We start from the raw sequence: 17,633 nt of genomic DNA on the forward strand, positions 1-17,633 counted from the left end.
AACTCCTCGGGTACCACATATAACTTTGTCAAAGATCTCTGACAAAGTTTAGGCACGAGAATTTCGAAGTTCCAGCTACCCTACTATTACCCATAAGGGTAAAGGAACAGCACCACTGCTTGACAACTGGAAAGTCCCTATGTGTGTCGACCTCCGTGTTTTGCGGCAAGACAGGTTGGCAAGAACGTCCAACCTTTACTCACATTCGAGAAAAGACTCCCAACATAATTACTTTCTCAAAAACCGGAGTAGCACCGCTTTCCGAATCTCGAGAGTCAGATCCTCGACGGGATTGCTTGTTCGAAAACCGAAGAGGCACAAGTCTCAAAACTTCGAGAGCCAGATTTCCTTAGATAAAGCTTGTCTGTAATCTCCACACGTAATATCAGCTTTCCAGATACCACATACCACTTTTTCAAAGTGCTCTGACAAAATTAAAACACGTGAAGCTGGCAGCTCCCACTACATTGCTGTGACCAAGAAGGGTAAAGGAATAGCATTACTACTTGTTATTGGGAAATCCCTATATACATTGACCTCCCTCCTCAACGGACAGGCAAACCTGCAAAAATGCTCAACCCTTTCTCGCATTCGAAAAGGCACCCTCAACATAACCTCTCGAAATACTCAGCTTTATTTCCCCCCGATAATACCTCAGCAAATAAGCCACACCAAGAACAAGAGTATCTCATATCATCAGGATCGAAAGCAAGAGTATCCCATATCATGCTTTCTCCATGTCTTTGTCTTTGTCCTTGTCCACACCTGCAGGACAAGGAGAAAGAGAGCAGTCAGTCGGAACCTGAAATCAAACCTCCAATTTGGAACTGACTGCCTGGAGCCTTTGCCTGGTTGCTTACTTAGCATTGCTCTCGAGTACTCATCCTCAACTGCTGTCAAGGTCACGAATTCCACCGGCAAATACCTCATGACAGTTGATCAGATATTGGCTCTTTACACTGAAGCTGCCAAGCGTGGATGAGTCACTATGAAGGAATGTTCTGAAGGACCATTTAAATGCAAAGGTTGCACACCATTTCTGCCATGCAAAAGATTGAAGCAGAAGGTTCAACGGTGAGCTGAAACAGATCACTACAGCACGACACCTTTCCATACCACATTCATTATTCCGTCAACAGCAAAAGTATCCCATATCATCAAGGTCGAACGTACTCTAGATTTGATGGACTTGTTTTGACCCTCAAATTTTTGAGTCGGCCTTATACTCTGAAGGGCACCAGAAAACCCTCCAGCACAGTTCAAGAATAAGCATGTGGAAAGTTACTTCTTCAAAAGCAAAAGTATCTCATATCATCTCTTATCCATTTGCTTCTCCTTATCCTGGCAGTTGAATGAGAGACAAGGAGAATGAGAACAATCAACCGGAAGCCGAAGTCAAACCTCTGATCCTGGGTTGCTTACTTGGAAGTTTGACTGCTTACCTTGTCTGTCACCTCTTTCGGCAGATCTCCTAGCTCGGCGACTTGGGGGACTCCTACTATAGGGTTTGTATCACACTTGACTAAGCCCGAAACTACAACTAAGCTTCAAGTGAAATTGATACATTACCTTGTGCGTCAACATCAGCTAAATACACCATTCCCAGATGGAGGAAAGGTACTTCCAGAGAAGGGCAGATGAAGATCAGACCACACTTCGGTACTTAGAAGTTTCGTGATTACTCAAGGGATTGGATCTTGCAAGTCCCCAACCGAGGAGTTTCCTTCACTCGGGAACTTAGGGGAGCACTGTTTGTACCATACTTGACCAATCCCGAAACTACCGAGCACCGGCCAACGCTATACTGTCAAGGACCCAGAAGAGTTCCCCTCCGACCAGGAGGCCAATCACTACTCGACACGTGTCAAGATTAGAAGCCAATCAGAGCGCAGCACGTGTCAACATCAAGAACCAATCATAACATGACACATGTCAATGTGACAAAGCTACAAGTTTTTCTATAAATAGGGGTCATTCCCCCACAATATTGCCTAATGCCATTTGTGTTAAATCATTCACAAGAACTCACTAAATTGAGAGCTTGATCCTTTGTACTTGTGTAAGCCCTTCACTACTAATAAGAACTCCTCTACTCCGTGGACGTAGCCAATCTGGGTGAACCACGTACATCCTGTGTTTGCTTCTCTGTCTCTATTCATTTACGTACTTATCCTCACTAGTGACCGAAGCAACCAAGCGAAGGTCATAAAACCTGACACTTTCTGTTGTACCAAAGTCCTCGCTGATTTTATGCATCAACATGCTCCGATCTTCCGTCGCTATAATCTCACCGGCATCGTCGATGGGTCTTAGGTGGCTCCGCCGAAGTATCTCTATGATTCCTCTGGAAATCGCACTTCTACCTTGAATCCTGAATTTGTTTCTTGGTATGAAAATGATCAGAATATCCTAATCTGGATAAATTTGACTCTTTCTTATTCATCGATTCCTTACACTGTTGGCGTCAATTCTTCTCGCGAGCTTTGGTCTAAACTTGAATCAAGACTTGCGACGGCGTCGCACTCTCACATTCATGATCTCCGTTCTCGGCTTCGCACCATTACCAAAGGCGAGTCCTCCGCCGCCTCATTTCTTCAACGAATTGAAGAAATCGCCAACGCCTTGGCCAGCGCCGGTGCTCCGGTTGATGATTCTGAGTTGATCTCTATTACACTTCATGGTTTACCCCCTGAATTTGACTCAGTCGTTGATGCTATTCAATTCCGAGTCGGTTCTACAACTCTTGATGAACTACACGGTCTTCTGTTGAGCAAAGAGATTCAGTTCGAAAATCGGAAGAAATTTTCCTCTGCACCGATCCAAGCTTTCAATACTTCTACTGGTATTTTGCCTACACCTACTGATCCTCCTAATTCTCAGGCTTACATTGCTCAGAGTTCCTCCAATTTTGCTTCCAATCAAGGCCGTGGCTCGCATCTCAGAAATTCGCAGAATCGAGGAAATTTCAGGGGTAACAATCAACGAAATCACTACACCAGGTCTAATAATCAGAGGTATTCTTAGAATCGTGGATTCAGATTCAACACCAACTCCAATTCTTTTAATTCTGGCCGAAGACTGACTTGTCAGATTTGCAAGCAAACCATGAAGCTATGGATTGTTCTCAGCGCCTTAACCCTAATTTTGGTGCTCCATCCCAATCTGCTTTCTGTGATTCTACCTTTCCATCTCAACACACCTGGTTGCTTGACTCTGGAGCTTCTTCTCATATGACAAACTCCTATGCAAAACTGCACAATCCTGAATCTTACTCTGGTCCTGAACAGGTCTACATTGGCGATGGCAAAGGTTTGCCTATCCTTCATCTTGGCTCTTCTCGTGTCTCTACTAATACTCACTGCTTTAATCTTAAGAATGTTTTACATGTTCCTGCATTAAAGCAAGATTTGCTTTCTGCCAACAAATTCATTCTTGATAATCAATGCTCAGTTCATCTGTATCCTTTCCACTTTCTTGTGAAGGACCTTTCTTCGGAGAAGGTGCTTTTTAACGGACCTATACGCGACAGATTCTATCATTTTCCTACTACAATTTCTTCTACTGGCACTCAACATGCTTTTGCAGCAACATCCAAGGCATCTCAGGATATATGGCATCAACGATTAGGCCATCCTTCATCTAGAATAATGCATAAGATTGCTTCAACTTCTTGTATTTCTTTCACTGGTAGTTCCCATCAGTCTTTGTGTTCCAGTTGTGCAATGGGAAAATGTACAAAATTACCATTTTCTTCTGTTTCTTGTTCATCAAGCAAGCCTTTGGAGCTTTTACATACTGATATATGGGGACCATCACCAGTTAGTTCTGTTTAAGGTTTCCGCTACTATATCATTTTTGTTGATGATTTCTCCAAATATTGCTGGTTCTTTCCCCTTAAATACAAGTCTGAAGCTTTCATTGTGTTTACTCATTTCAAATCTATGGTTGAGAATCTTCTGTGCACTAAGATTGTGACTTTGCGATCCGATTCTGGTGGGGAATTTACCAGTACTCAATTCTCCAGTTTCTTGCAAACACATGGTATCATACATCAACTTACCTGTCCCCACACCCCAGAACAGAATGGTTGTGCTGAAAGGAAGCACATGCACATCGTTGAGACTGCAAGAACCCTTCTTGCTGCTTCTAAACTTCCTCATGCATTTTGGGTTGATGCTTTTGCTACAGCAATCTATTTGATCAATCGACTTCCCACTGCCTTCAAGTGTTCTCCCTGAGAATCTCTCTTTCATAGATCTCCCAATTATCATACACTCAAAATATTTGGCTGCAAGTGCTTTCCCTGGTTAAAACCGTATGTTCATTCGAAACTTGATCCAAAAAGTCAGCCTTGTGTATTTTTGGGGTACAGTTTACAACATAAAGGTTACAAATGTCTCGATGTTGTTACTAGCAGGATTTATATCTCCCGCCATGTGTTTTTTTATGAACTCCACTTTCCCTTCCATCACATTCCCAACTCTCCCTCTCTGTCTCCCCCTCTTAGTACCTGTCCCAACCCCATTCCCACATCTTTAACCTTTACCAATCCCATTTCCCCATCTCTGTCTCAATCTCTTTCTTCCTCTTCTTCTACTCCTACTCCTGCACCTAATACTTCCCCACCCTTCTCCCATTCTCTATCAACTCAAGTTCCTCACCCTTCTTCACCTCCGGTTAATAATAACCTTATCCAAACCCGGTCTAAATCTGGTATTCACAAGCCTAAAGCCTACACAGCACCAAACATCCTCTTCCCTCTTCTCTATCCCTAGACTATATTCCCAATACCTACTTACAAGCCTCCAAACACTCTCATTGGCGACAGGCCCCGCAGGAAGAGTACAATGCCTTGCTTAACACTGGGACTTGGTCTCTTGTTCCATCACAGCCCTCTCAAAATTTGGTCGGTTGCAAATGGGTTTTTCGCATTAAAAGGAACCCAAATGGTACCATTGCACGGTACAAAGCCTGGCTTATTGCAAAAGGATTTCATCAACAACAAGGTCTGGATTATACAGAGACGTTCAGTCCAGTTGCAAAGCCTGTCACTATCCGATTACTTCTTACTATGGCTGCTCAATTCGATTGGTTTCTCAACCAATTGGATGTCAGCAACGCTTTTCTGCATGGGAACCTCTCTGAATCTGTGTTTATGGTTCAGCCCCCAGGCTTTGAAGACCTTACAAAGCCAACTCATGTTTGTCAACTGCACAAATCCTTGTATGGGCTAAAACAAGCCCCACGGGCATGGTATGAGAAACTATATTCTGCTATTTCCTCTCTTGGTTTCCATGGTTCGCAGAATGATCATTCTCTTTTTATTAAAAAGGATCCTACCTTGGTCTTCATTCTTGTATATGTTGATGATATCCTTGTTACTGGTCCTAATGCTCAAGCTTGTCAAGCTACAATTTCTCAGCTCAGTGCTTTGTTTTCTATTAAGGATTTGGGACCTTTTCACTACTTTCTTGGCATTGAAGTCAAACGCTCATCCGCTGGTATTTTTATTTCTCAGACAAAATACATTTTGGATTTGCTTCACAAATCCAAAATGGATGGTGCCAAACTGTGTGCAACTCCCCTAAGCACTTCCTCTCTAGATCATGAGTCTCCCTTATTATCTGATCCCACAGAATATCGATCCCTTGTTGGTGGGTTGCAATACCTCACTTAGTCTCGGCCTGACCTTTCCTTCGCAGTCAACTTGGTGTGTCAGTTCATGCATCAACCCCGGGAATCACATCTTCAAACTGTCAAGCGAATTCTTAGGTACCTAAAGGGTACTCTTGAGCTTGGTCTGTGGTTTTCTAAAACTGCCACACCTCTTTGCATCAATGCCTTTTCTGATGCTGATTGGGCTGGCTGTCACCTAGATAGAAGGTCAACTGGTGGTTTCTGTATCTTTCTTGGTCACTTTTTACTTAGCTGGAGTGCTAAGAAACAGCCTACTGTGGCCCGCTCTTCAATTGAAGCTGAGTATCGTTCTCTAGCTAATTCTGCTGCTGAACTAACCTGGATCTGCAAGCTTTTGATTGATGTTGGTCTGAAACTTCCCTCTCCTCCTAAGCTCTGGTGTGACAATATTTTTGCTATGCATCTTGCTAAGAATCTTGTATTTCATGCTCAGACCAAGCATGTTGAACTTGATTACCACTATATCCGGGAGAAAGTTTTGTCTAAAGAGCTTTCAGTCCATTTCATCTTCTATTTCATTGCTACTCTTTTGTGAGCTCTCATATGCCCCAGAGTATGTTCTTCCAATTGTTTCTAATTCCAAATTGAATTTCTCTAATTTTACTTGTTTCTCCGTTGGATCGAATGAGAATAGATAAGAGCGAGCTCCAATCCCTTCGTCTCATATTTGATATTTTTATTTTCATTGACAAAGGAGGAGACCAACAATAACGACTCAGAGCAACTGAAGCATATCATTGCAACTCTTTTGTGAGCTTCCACATGCCCCAGGGTATGTTATTCTGCACTCTTACTACCATATCTAATATCCTTCTGGAAATTTTCTGAAAGAAAGTAAGGGCTTATGAGCTACATCTGACTTTTGTTTCACTTTTTTTCTTCTTATTATATATGTAATTCAGATTCTGAGCACTCATCATTAAACACAACACTTCAAATTCGATTTCTTCCTCAACAATTACATATATTGAAAAAATAAAATGCAAAATGAATTTTTTTTTATTTTCTTTAAAGCCTATAACAATTTATTGAAAAAAAAAATAAAAGTATTCAACAAGTCTATTACAATATCTTGAAAAAATAAAATGCAAAATGAAATTTATCTATTTTTTGTGTAAACGGGTCTAGGCGGGGCGCCTAAGTAGGTCTAGGTGTCCTTTCTTAATTTTCAAATTCCTAGGCATTAATTGGGACAGTGGCCAACCACCTAGCGTCGCTGGGATTTTTAGAACAGTGGTTAACGTGTTGACCCAAGACCTGTTATTTTCATGTCGTTCAGTGTCTGATTAACGGGTCGTGCAAAAAATTGTGTAGTATTTGTGTAGAGTCCAATCTACTAGACCCAAAACATTCCGTTCTTTTCGACGTGGTACTTTCATTTAACTACAATTTTGTGGTACTTGTCAACTGCCACCTACAAAGAATTGAAACTTTTGGTTATCCTTTAACACTAACTAAAATCCATGAAATTTGGTGGAAGAATTAGATTGAATGAGTTCGAAATTTTCAATCATAGATTTTTGTTCTTGAACCAAATTCTTTAATTCTGTGTTCTTGCAAAAAAGACTCGAGAAGTAGTTTTCGGACTTTTGAAGTTTGGCCCTTTGTTAAACTGAATGAAAGTTAAGAACAGAAATTTAAATTTCTTTAGTACCTTATTTAGATCTTGATTTCTTTTGGCTTGTGGTTTCGTTTTGAAAACTAAGCATATAGTTTGTAAAATACAAAAATTTATCCATTGCATTCTTTTTTTCTTTCTCTGTTGTTTTGAAACTTGTCTATTCTGCAGACAGATTGCATACCAAGTATCGAAGGCCAAAATGGAGTCAGCTGCAGCACTATTGATTGGGAAAATTTCGGCCATTCTTGAGAACGAAGCATCTTCCATAGCGGCAGTCCATGATGAAGTTGATGAGCTTAAGCTGGAGCTCATAAGCATGTAATCTCTTAATAGATGCTGAAGGCAAGGAACCATAAACAGAAGGAGAGAAAACGTGGGTTACAAGCGTCAGAGATTTGACCTGCGATGCTGAAAATGTCATTGATGAGTTCCTGTATCACATATATGACAAGCAAAGTGCGACTCCATTTGCAAAATTGCTCCACAGAACCATTTACTTTCCAAAGAATCTTTGGCATGGGCATCGAATAGCCAAAAAATTACAGAAAATCACAAAAAAGATCAAAGCCATTCCAGAGAGGAATGAGAGATATCGTGTCTCTACAATAGAAGGAACAAGTTCGGATAGTGTTCCCAGATGGGTGAAGAACAAAGCCGAGTCTTCTCTTTATATTATGGAAGACGAACTAATCGGGATTGAAGACAAGAAGCAAACGTTAATGGGATTGTTGATGAATGGAGAGGAAAATGAAATGGTTGTGTCTGTGGTCGGGATGGGGGGATCAGGCAAGACAACTCTTGTTGCCAACACCTTCAACAACGAAAACGTAAAGCAACATTTTGATTGTTATGCATGGATCACTGTTTCTCAAACTTATGTGATTGAAGACTTATTCAAACAAATGATCAAGAAGTTCCACGAAGGAAGAAAGGAAGCGGTGCCTGAACATTTGAATTCCATGAGTTATGAAGAATTGTTAAAGATGTTGTCGACATACTTGAAGTCTAAAAGGTACCTCGTTGTATTGGATGATGTGTGGGATATTAAACTTTGGCAAGAAATAAGGATACCACTTCTTAATAGACACCATGGAAGTCGAATCATGCTTACAACACGAAAGAAAGACATAGCATTCTATTCTTTTGAAGTTGAAAGTCGTTCTTTTGAAATTGAACCTTTGGAAAACAATGAAGCTTGGGAGCTCTTTAGCAAGAAAGCATTTTCAAGTTACGATAACAAATCTTGTCCACCAGAGCTTGAATCATTAGCATGGAAACTTGTGGAAAAGTGTGAAGGCCTACCTCTGGCAGTGGTAACTTTAAGTGGTCTAATGTCTTCCAAGAGGTCATCATCGGAATGGAGAAGCGTATATAACAGCTTAAATTGGCACTTGACTAACCATCCTGTGCTAGAACCAATGAGCAGCATCTTGTTACTTAGTTTCAACAATTTGCCCAACCGGTTGAAGCCCTGTTTCCTATATTGTGCCCATCAAAAGAAAAAGGTTGATCAGGTTGTGGATAGCTGAAGGGTTTGTTGAACCAATTGATGGGGTCACACCAGAAGAAGTTGCAGAGGGCTATGTTGTGGAACTTATTGTTCGTAGCATGCTACAAGTTGAAAATGATGAAGCTGGAGGACTAAAAGCATGTAAGATGCATGATCTTGTGCGTGAGCTTGCTTTGTTGACATCAAAAATGGAAAAGTTTGGTGCTACGTGTGTTGGCAGAGAAATAATAGATAAAGCTGAAATCCGCCGATTGTCAATTCAAACAACTGAAAGAGAAATTAATTCTTGCACAGGTATGTCAGAGCTTTGCTGCTTTCTTGTCTTTGGCGTGTTAAAGAAATTGCCTTCTGGATTCAAGTTGTTGAGGGTTCTAGATGTGCAGGATGCTCCAATTGATAGATTTCCGGATGAACTAGTGTACTTGTTCAACTTAAGATATTTAAATTTGAAGAGAACTTTAATTGACGAGCTTCCAGAATCCATCGGACGGCTTCTCAACCTTCAAACCTTGAACATCTGTCACAGTAAGATAAGGGCACTTCCAAAAACAATCTCCAAGTTAGTAAACCTACGCCATCTAATGATGTATTGTCACACTGGTGATTGGGCGGCCCTTAGATGTGTCAATGGGACAAAAGCAGCATCCGATCTAAGTAAATTACAGAAACTGCAAGTTTTGCAATCTGTTGAATCAGAAGGGAAGATTATTAAGGGCATCAGGAATATGACCCAACTTACAAGCCTCGGTATTACTATAGAGAAAGGGGCGAAAAATTGTGTTTCTCTAGAGGCTTCATAAAGCTTAAGCATTTGATGTTGCGCAACTTCTCGGTATTGAATAGTATAGCTATAGAGAAAGGGGCGATGCCAAATCTCCAGGTCTTAGAAATTGGGAACTGCCTGGAGTTAAAGGCATTGCCTCAGGGCATTGAGTTCCTTGCTAAAGTAGAACGCTTGATTCTGTATTCTGTTCCAATGCAACTTATAGAGTCCGTAAGAGGCGGCATGGATCGTCCAAAGGTACAACATATTCCTGAAATCCACCTGTCTTATGAGATAGAAAATATGAAATGTCATGAAAGCTTTTCTGGTATTCACTCTCATAGAAGGTACGCACACTTTTATCCTTGCATAAAAATTTAATTAATGCTAGACTTACCACATTTGTTGTATCACATTTGTACCACCTCTTTTATAGAGGTAGGGCCCATCGACATATGTGGGTCTCATTTCTATTAGAAAAGTGGTACAAATGTGGTATGAAAAATGTGATAAAGTAGCATTTTTGTAAAAAAAAAAAAAAAAAAAATTCCATAACGTAATCATTTGAACTAGTATGTTAAAAAGGTAAAAGGTTAGTGATTTTCATACTCCTATTTATTTTTCTTATGCACTCCTCTTGTTTTTATTCGTTAGTGGTTTGATTTATTCAATTCTTAGGCTACGAAAAGAGGAAATAGTGCATCGGAGTGTAAAAATCATTTTCCCTTGCAATTTGCATGTCCAATTTTATACAGAAGTCTGGCAAAGACATAAAATATGCATGCATTGAGATTTTATTTGGTAACTGTGTTTCTTTTGTTTTGTAATATCCTTTTTGCAGAATCAAACATCAGAAGCACTTGTGAGACTGCAATGGGTTCTCCCTTGTGCCAATTGATTTTGCGGTGAATCTCGACTTTCGTTATAGTAATAGAGCTGACTGTATACGTGTTGAGCCATTTGCCTTGCAAAGAAGGATCCGTCCGTTGTTTGTGTTGTGTGAAGTTGCAAACATTAATCGATCTTGGTTTCTTATTTGCCCTTTATGAAATTGAATAATGCCCAAGATTCTATTTGTGTAGCTGAAACTTATATTATTGATTGCTTGCGTGTGTTTTGATGTAATAATATTGGTTTGGAACTGAATCTGATTGATGAGAATAATGAATGCCCAAGATTATGTTTGTGTAACAGGAACTTATATTATTATTTGTATGTGTATATTTTGATGTAATAATATTGGTTTGGAACTGAATCTGTCACTTGAGACCAATTCTAACTAAACCAATGATTATGACCCATTTTTCATTTTCTATATTTATTGTTTTTTTATCAAGTTTTCAAATGTATATTGTTTTAGAGAGGTAAATTTTGTGGTGGATGTTTTAGCTCACTATAATTTCACTTGAAAAATTATTAGATGGTACGGTATTACTATGTCAGCGGGTGATACTTCTATTCAAATTTTAACATGTGTGCAATTTCTTACAGCTGGATTAAAAAGTTTTTTTTAATTAATTTTTTTTTTCAGTTTAAACAAAATTAAAAGATCTAAAAATAAGTGGCGTTTTAGCACAAATGCCTAGCTTTTAAAATTGAATAATGCTAAGGAGATTAAATTTTTTAAACCAAATTTACAAATCAAATGATGTAGTTGTTGATGATTGGATTATTATTTAAGCGTTAATTAACGTACTTATTTCCTATTGATACACATCATTTTGATTTGCAAATTTCTTTTAAATTTTGGTCACCTTATCATTATACCATTAAAATTTTGGAAAACTAACCAAAACACCCTCAAAACTTTACTTTTAATCATCAGGACATATGTTTTCAAAAATGCCGAGCCTACGCTTCACACATATGTACAAGATTGGGTTAGTATTATGCAAAGTTCATGTGGATACATCCAAAAGAAGAAAAAGGAGATCGACATTTTCAGAAAACATTTGTATGCAAAAGAATATGTGGCAAACATTGTAACAACCAAGACAATATAGATTCACAAGCAAAAGAAAATGTGGCAAACACTGCAGTAACCAAGACAACATAAATTCACATGACATTCAAGCAAAGACAAGACAGCCAGCTTTCAGAAACAGTGCTGACAGTTTTCAGAAACAATGTGCTGTCACTATTCAAAAAAGGGGTGTGCTATCCACACAACCCAAATTACTTCTCACACACCCCTTGTTAATTTCTGTCCGTTGATCTTCTTCAATTCATCCGATCCAACAGCTGAAAATTAGAAGGGTGTGTGAGAAGTAAAATGGGGTGTGTGGATATCACACCCCTTCAAAAAATTGTAAATAGATGTGTCTTTGAAGAATTGGATTTTGTATATAAGGGAGCCTTTCCTCCCATACAGAAGACACCTCTTACACACACCTCTCTCAACATCTGAAAACACCATACTCACTTCATACACTCAAGCATTCGTAGCCTTCATAGCCTTCATAGCATCCTTATAAACACTTCTTTGTAATCAATTTCTTGTAAACAACTATCTCTGTAAACATTCCATATATCAATAAAAGTTCAAGTGTACATATTCAAGCAATCTCCAAGTCTTAAGTAAGTTTTCTTTTCCTTCTTTAGTGTGTTTGTTTAATTAGACTTCTAGTCCAAAACAAGGAAACATTACTGTGGTTATATTATTAACCTGCTAAACTGATGATCATACTTTGTTCGAACACTCTATTATAGTTGAATGCTTGCCATATAAATAACTGGACATTAACCAGGGTACCTCTGAGTTCTTCGTACCTCTGAGTTCAGCCGTTAAGGCCTTATACTTGTACTATGAGTGGCCGTCATGCTGAAACATGTCGAGTTCCATGTGCAAGGTTCTATGTCTAGTTGTTATAATGGTCATCCGACTATTTAATCGAGCATGCGTTGTGAATTTGGTATCAAAGCCAAGTTTAGCATTTTAATAGTATAATTATAATAGTAAGTACCTTGAGGACGGAAGTCATTGATACAACTGATATCACACTTGTTTATTTTGTATGAATAACAGATATTATTGTCCCTGTAGACCATGTCAACCACAATTACCAGGTATTAATTTTCCCAGGCATCCAACTATAACTAACATAAAGAGAAGATTAGCATATATATCCAAAAGAATTATCAGTACTTTGAAGAAGCAAAAGTTTTATCTTGGCTATCTTAAATATCCTTCATTTATTCGTAAATATAATAACACAGAAGTGCAACATAACGTTTTAGAAGCAAAAAGAGCAACAAATCAATTTTTTGAGACCTTGAGAGAAGAAAGAGAGTTTCTAAGAAACCGGTTAGCCGTAACTCTAGAGAAAGGTAGACTATAGTATATGATAGATTATCTTAATTTAGAAATTAGTGAACCTCAAAAAAGAAAAATAACTTTATACTAGAATAATTTAGTTTGTTATTTTCCATTGAGAAAGCACAATCATATTTTGCATAGTGAAGAAAATCCACAAGCCAATAGTATTGTAGATCTTATTATTAGTCAAGCAGAAAATATAAAATTAGAAAATAATAAGCATAATCATTTGTTAAACCAGTTGTTAGAGCATTTTCAGAAAAATTCCAAAAAAATAATTAGACAAAATTTAGATTATATTACATCTCAGTTAGAAGATAATAATAAAAATATTCAAAGGTTTCCTAGCAAAAAAGAGATAAAAGAGCTTGTTGACCTTATAGATAGTAAGCCGAAGCAAATAGAACTTAGGTCATTAGAAATAGTTGAACAACTAAATTAGAAGTTCAAAAAATTCAATTAGTACAAAAGGAGTTGAGTGAACAAGTAGATAAGTTGCATAATAAAATAGATAAATTATTAGTTTAATGACAGATTCTAGAACTAGCAGAAAATATATTCAAGTTTTGAAAGAAATTAATAAGTTAGATAAAGAACCAGTAGGTTTAACAGATTTTTCAACACAAGTATCCAGTAGTAATATTCTCATTAGGCAAAATAATTTGATTATCCATTTAGTTTTAAGTTTGGCTGAAAAATTAGATCAAGTTGAAGAAAAAATAGCATAAATAAATCAAGTTTTACATAACGCATCTTTATCACTTCCACCATCTTTACTAGATAAATTAGAAAATTTAACTTTTAAGTTCAAATAATAATAGAAGACCTAAGCTAAATCCTTTTGATAATAGAAAATGGAACTCTTTAGGAAAAAAGGAAAAGAAGTAGTTAGGGCTGAAGATATTTATCCAAATGAAGAAGAAGCACAAGAATTTATTCGAAGAGGTTTTGAGAGAACACAGAAAAATAAATATAACTTGTATCAATTAGGTTTATTTGAAAACAGAAGTAGAATTGTAAGTAGCATCAGTCAACATGAAGTTAGCTGTATTGATAAAGAAGTCACACTTAATCTAATTAGTAAATAAGCAGTTACTCATTTGAGAAAATCACATTTTAGTCAGATTCATATAGGAACAATATTAATTGGAATAGCAGGATTAACCAGAGCACAAGTAGGCACAAAAGCATTAGGATACATATACGATGATAGATGAGATAATCACCAACAAGCAGCAATAGCAACAGCTGAAGTAGACTTAAGTTCAAACTTAGCAGTCATAGGTTGTATTCCAAATTATGTTATGCCGATTAATGAATTTAGTAAATATATTAAACTGAGCATAAGAACAAAAAATTATAATATGAAAGGAGAGTATAAAAATTTGTGTATTAGCTTAATGTATATAGGTAAAGTGTCTGATAGATATAATCATAATTTTAATTTAGAGTTTCAAAATTTAGTTCAAACATTTGGCAGTAAACATGTAAATATGATAGAAGCAAAACCCATAGATAATAGTTTTTTAGAAGGAACTCAGTGGACATTGCCTAATTTACAAGTAGCACCAAATAGACAACCAGACAAAGTACAAATATATGAAACTAGTACAGGTCAAGTAATAATTAGGTTTAGTAATTATAAGCAACTAGAAAAAATAGAAGAGGATCAGAGTGAGATCAAAAATGAGAGTATACATATGTCTTTTGATAATTTAGATATTAATTTAGTTGAACAAAATTGTGATCACATTGTAGATAAACTTATAGAAGACATTGATCATTTAGATGAAGAACAATATTTGGAAAAATATAAGACATATGATTGAGGACTACATAAAATTTCAGACGAAGAAATGAAAATTTTAATCTTAGAAATAGGAGTAGAACATATTTTAGGATCAAAATAATATAATAATTTATTAGAATTGAAAGCATAATGTAATCCAGCAGAAGAAAGTAGTACATCAGGAGTAGAAAATCCAGGACACGCAACTAGAACTGATCAACAATTTTTGAGACCAACAAATGAACAATATAATGAAAAAGCAAAAGAGGACTATATGGAAGAAAGTATGATAAAACCTAGAAAAAATAAGATTCCATATTTGAGAGGTTTAGAACAAATTAATATAGCTGGTAATATATTAAATTTAGATAATGTAGATCCACAAAATTGGGAAAGAACGGTTGAGAGATGGGAAAAAGGTTGCGTACATGCAGCATTAATGTTAGATTTTAGTAATTCACAAAATATGTTAGATTACTTTGAGCATACTTTGGATGGTTTAGTTTCTGATTATTTCCAGTCATGGAAAGTCCAAAATCCAGAACAGCATCAGGCAGCTAAAACACATTTTAATATTGATGGTTTTGTTACTTTGATTAAACAAGAGTTTTTAGATCATAATAGGTTAGATGACAGAAGCGAACAAGAACAAATAAGAGCAATTAGAAATTTAGAACAATTACAAATTTGCGATTTACAGTATATAGCTGAGTATACCACATATTTCTTTAAATATTTAGGAAGAACAAGTAGAATTAGTGATATTAATTTATTAGATACTTATATGACAAAAATAAAAGGACCAATAGGTGAAAAGATTTGGAATGAATGGCAAAAGCATCCAAAGAAGAATAATATTGCTATAGGACCTAGAATTCAGCATGTATATGATATACTTAGACAAGAGTGTAGTCAAATAAAAGTTAAGAGACAAATTAGGAAACAATTTTACATGAGTTGTAAAAATATAGATTTACCACAACAGTATGGTTGCCATAAGAAAAATAAGCATAAGAAAATATATAAAAATAAATATAAGTCATAAAAACCCTACAAACAGTATAAGAATTTCAGCATAAGACCTTCAAGAACATATACGAAAAGAAAATATATTCCAAAACAATTTAGAAAAAGAAGTGGCAGACCTTGGATTAGAAAATATAAAGCACCAAAAGATAAGAGTAGTTGTAAATGTTATTCATGTGGAGAAGCTGGATATATTAGACCTAAATGTCCAAAATTAGGTAAACAGTCGAAAGAAAAAGTACATTTGATGGAGTTGTTTAAGTTAGAAGAAGATGAGGATATTCAGTCAATATACAGTTTAGATAATTTAAGTGATAATGAGAGTATTTATAGTATAGAGAGTATTAACATGATAGATTCAGACTCAGAAGATTCAAGTAGCACAAATAGTGATCTAGAAGAGTATATGTGTGCATTCATAGAAGAACAACATGAAGAAGAATATAAATACATTAATTTAGGTTGGCCAGAAAAATGTCATAAGTGTAGTAAATTAGTTGCAAATAAATACTATAATACATATTCAATATTATGTGAAAAATGTTATAATAATAATAGGTTATTAGAAGATAATTCAACAGAATCACAAGAAAATACTGAAATATTAGAAAATATTGTTCATAGTATAGAAAAACAAAAAAATAGTTCTTTAATTACCATAAATTGCGAAATAGAATTAGCAAAAGAACATAAGATACAAACAATAGCTATGATAGATACATGGAGTACAAAGAGTGTCATAAGAGAAGAGTTAGTACCAGAAAATTATAGACAAAAATTAGCAAAACTAGTAAGAATAACACAATTTGATGAGAGACCAGTTTACTTAACACATTGTATAAATAATGAGTTTATTAAAGTAGAAAAACAACAATTTAATTTACCATTAACATTTGTTTCACCAGTAGGATCATATCCATTTATTTTAGGTTTAAACTTTTTGAAAAGTTTGCAAGGTTTTTTATTTATGAACCCTAACATAACATTTTTCAAAAGAGGCATTACAATAACTGACCAAAGTAATACTGTAGAAGCATACAAAAACATAAGTATAGAAGAACCTAGTGGCCAAGATAGTTATCATTTAGAAAACTCAAAAGAAAATAATGAGCATAATAACGTAGAAGAATTTGATGAAGACATATTTAAACATGAATACCCGATTTTAGAAGAACGAAACCGTATAGAAATATTACAGTTAAGTAAACCAAGGAGTCTAGAAGAATTATTACAGTTAGCAGAACAAACTAGAATTATAGGAGAAGATCCACAGTTACATTGGAGTAAAAATAAAATACTAGCAAAATTAGATATAATTAACCCAAATTTAACCATTAAGACGGCTGATATGCCTTGTAGTTTAATAGATAAACAAGAGTTTGAGCAACAAATAAAAGAGTTGTTAAATTTAAAAGTAATTAGACCCTCAAAATCTAGACATCGATCAGCAGCATTTATTGTAAGAAAACATTCAGAACTAAAGAGAGATAAGGCTAGAATAGTTTATAATTACAAAAGATTAAATGATAATACATATGAAGACAGTTATAAGTTACCAAATAAGGATGAGCTTATAAATAAAATTCAAGAGAGTAAATATTTTAGTAAATTTGATTGTAAATCAGGTTTTTGGCAAATAAGATTAGCAGAAGAATCAATTGAGTGGACAACTTTTACTTGTCCAGAAGGACATTTTGAGTGGCTTGTTATGCCATTTGGACTTAAAAATGCTCCTTCGATCTTTCAAAGAAAGATGGATCAAATTTTCAAGAAATATGATAATTTTTGTAGTGTTTATGTAGATGATATTTTAGTACATAGTAAAAATAAAAATGAACATAGGAAGCATTTAGAGATAGTATTACAAGAATTTATCAATAATGGAATTGTTATTAGCAAAAATAAAATAGC

The 17,633-nt window shown here is 35.9% G+C and overlaps 1 protein-coding gene across 1 annotated transcript; it reads left to right on the plus strand.

The window, feature by feature from the left end:
- Positions 1–5,722: 5,722 nt before the first annotated feature.
- On the plus strand, positions 5,723–9,628 carry LOC103427605 (disease resistance protein RPM1-like). Its single transcript, XM_070823277.1, has 4 exons — positions 5,723–6,228; positions 7,487–7,636; positions 7,806–8,663; positions 8,788–9,628. The coding sequence occupies exons 1-4, from the start codon at positions 5,723–5,725 to the stop codon at positions 9,626–9,628; spliced, it is 2,355 nt and encodes a 784-aa protein (XP_070679378.1).
- The last annotated feature ends 8,005 nt before the right edge of the window (positions 9,629–17,633 follow it).

The sequence above is a fragment of the Malus domestica genome, chromosome 06, assembly GCF_042453785.1.
Source record: "Malus domestica chromosome 06, GDT2T_hap1".
In the NCBI taxonomy this organism is placed as follows: domain Eukaryota; kingdom Viridiplantae; phylum Streptophyta; class Magnoliopsida; order Rosales; family Rosaceae; genus Malus; species Malus domestica.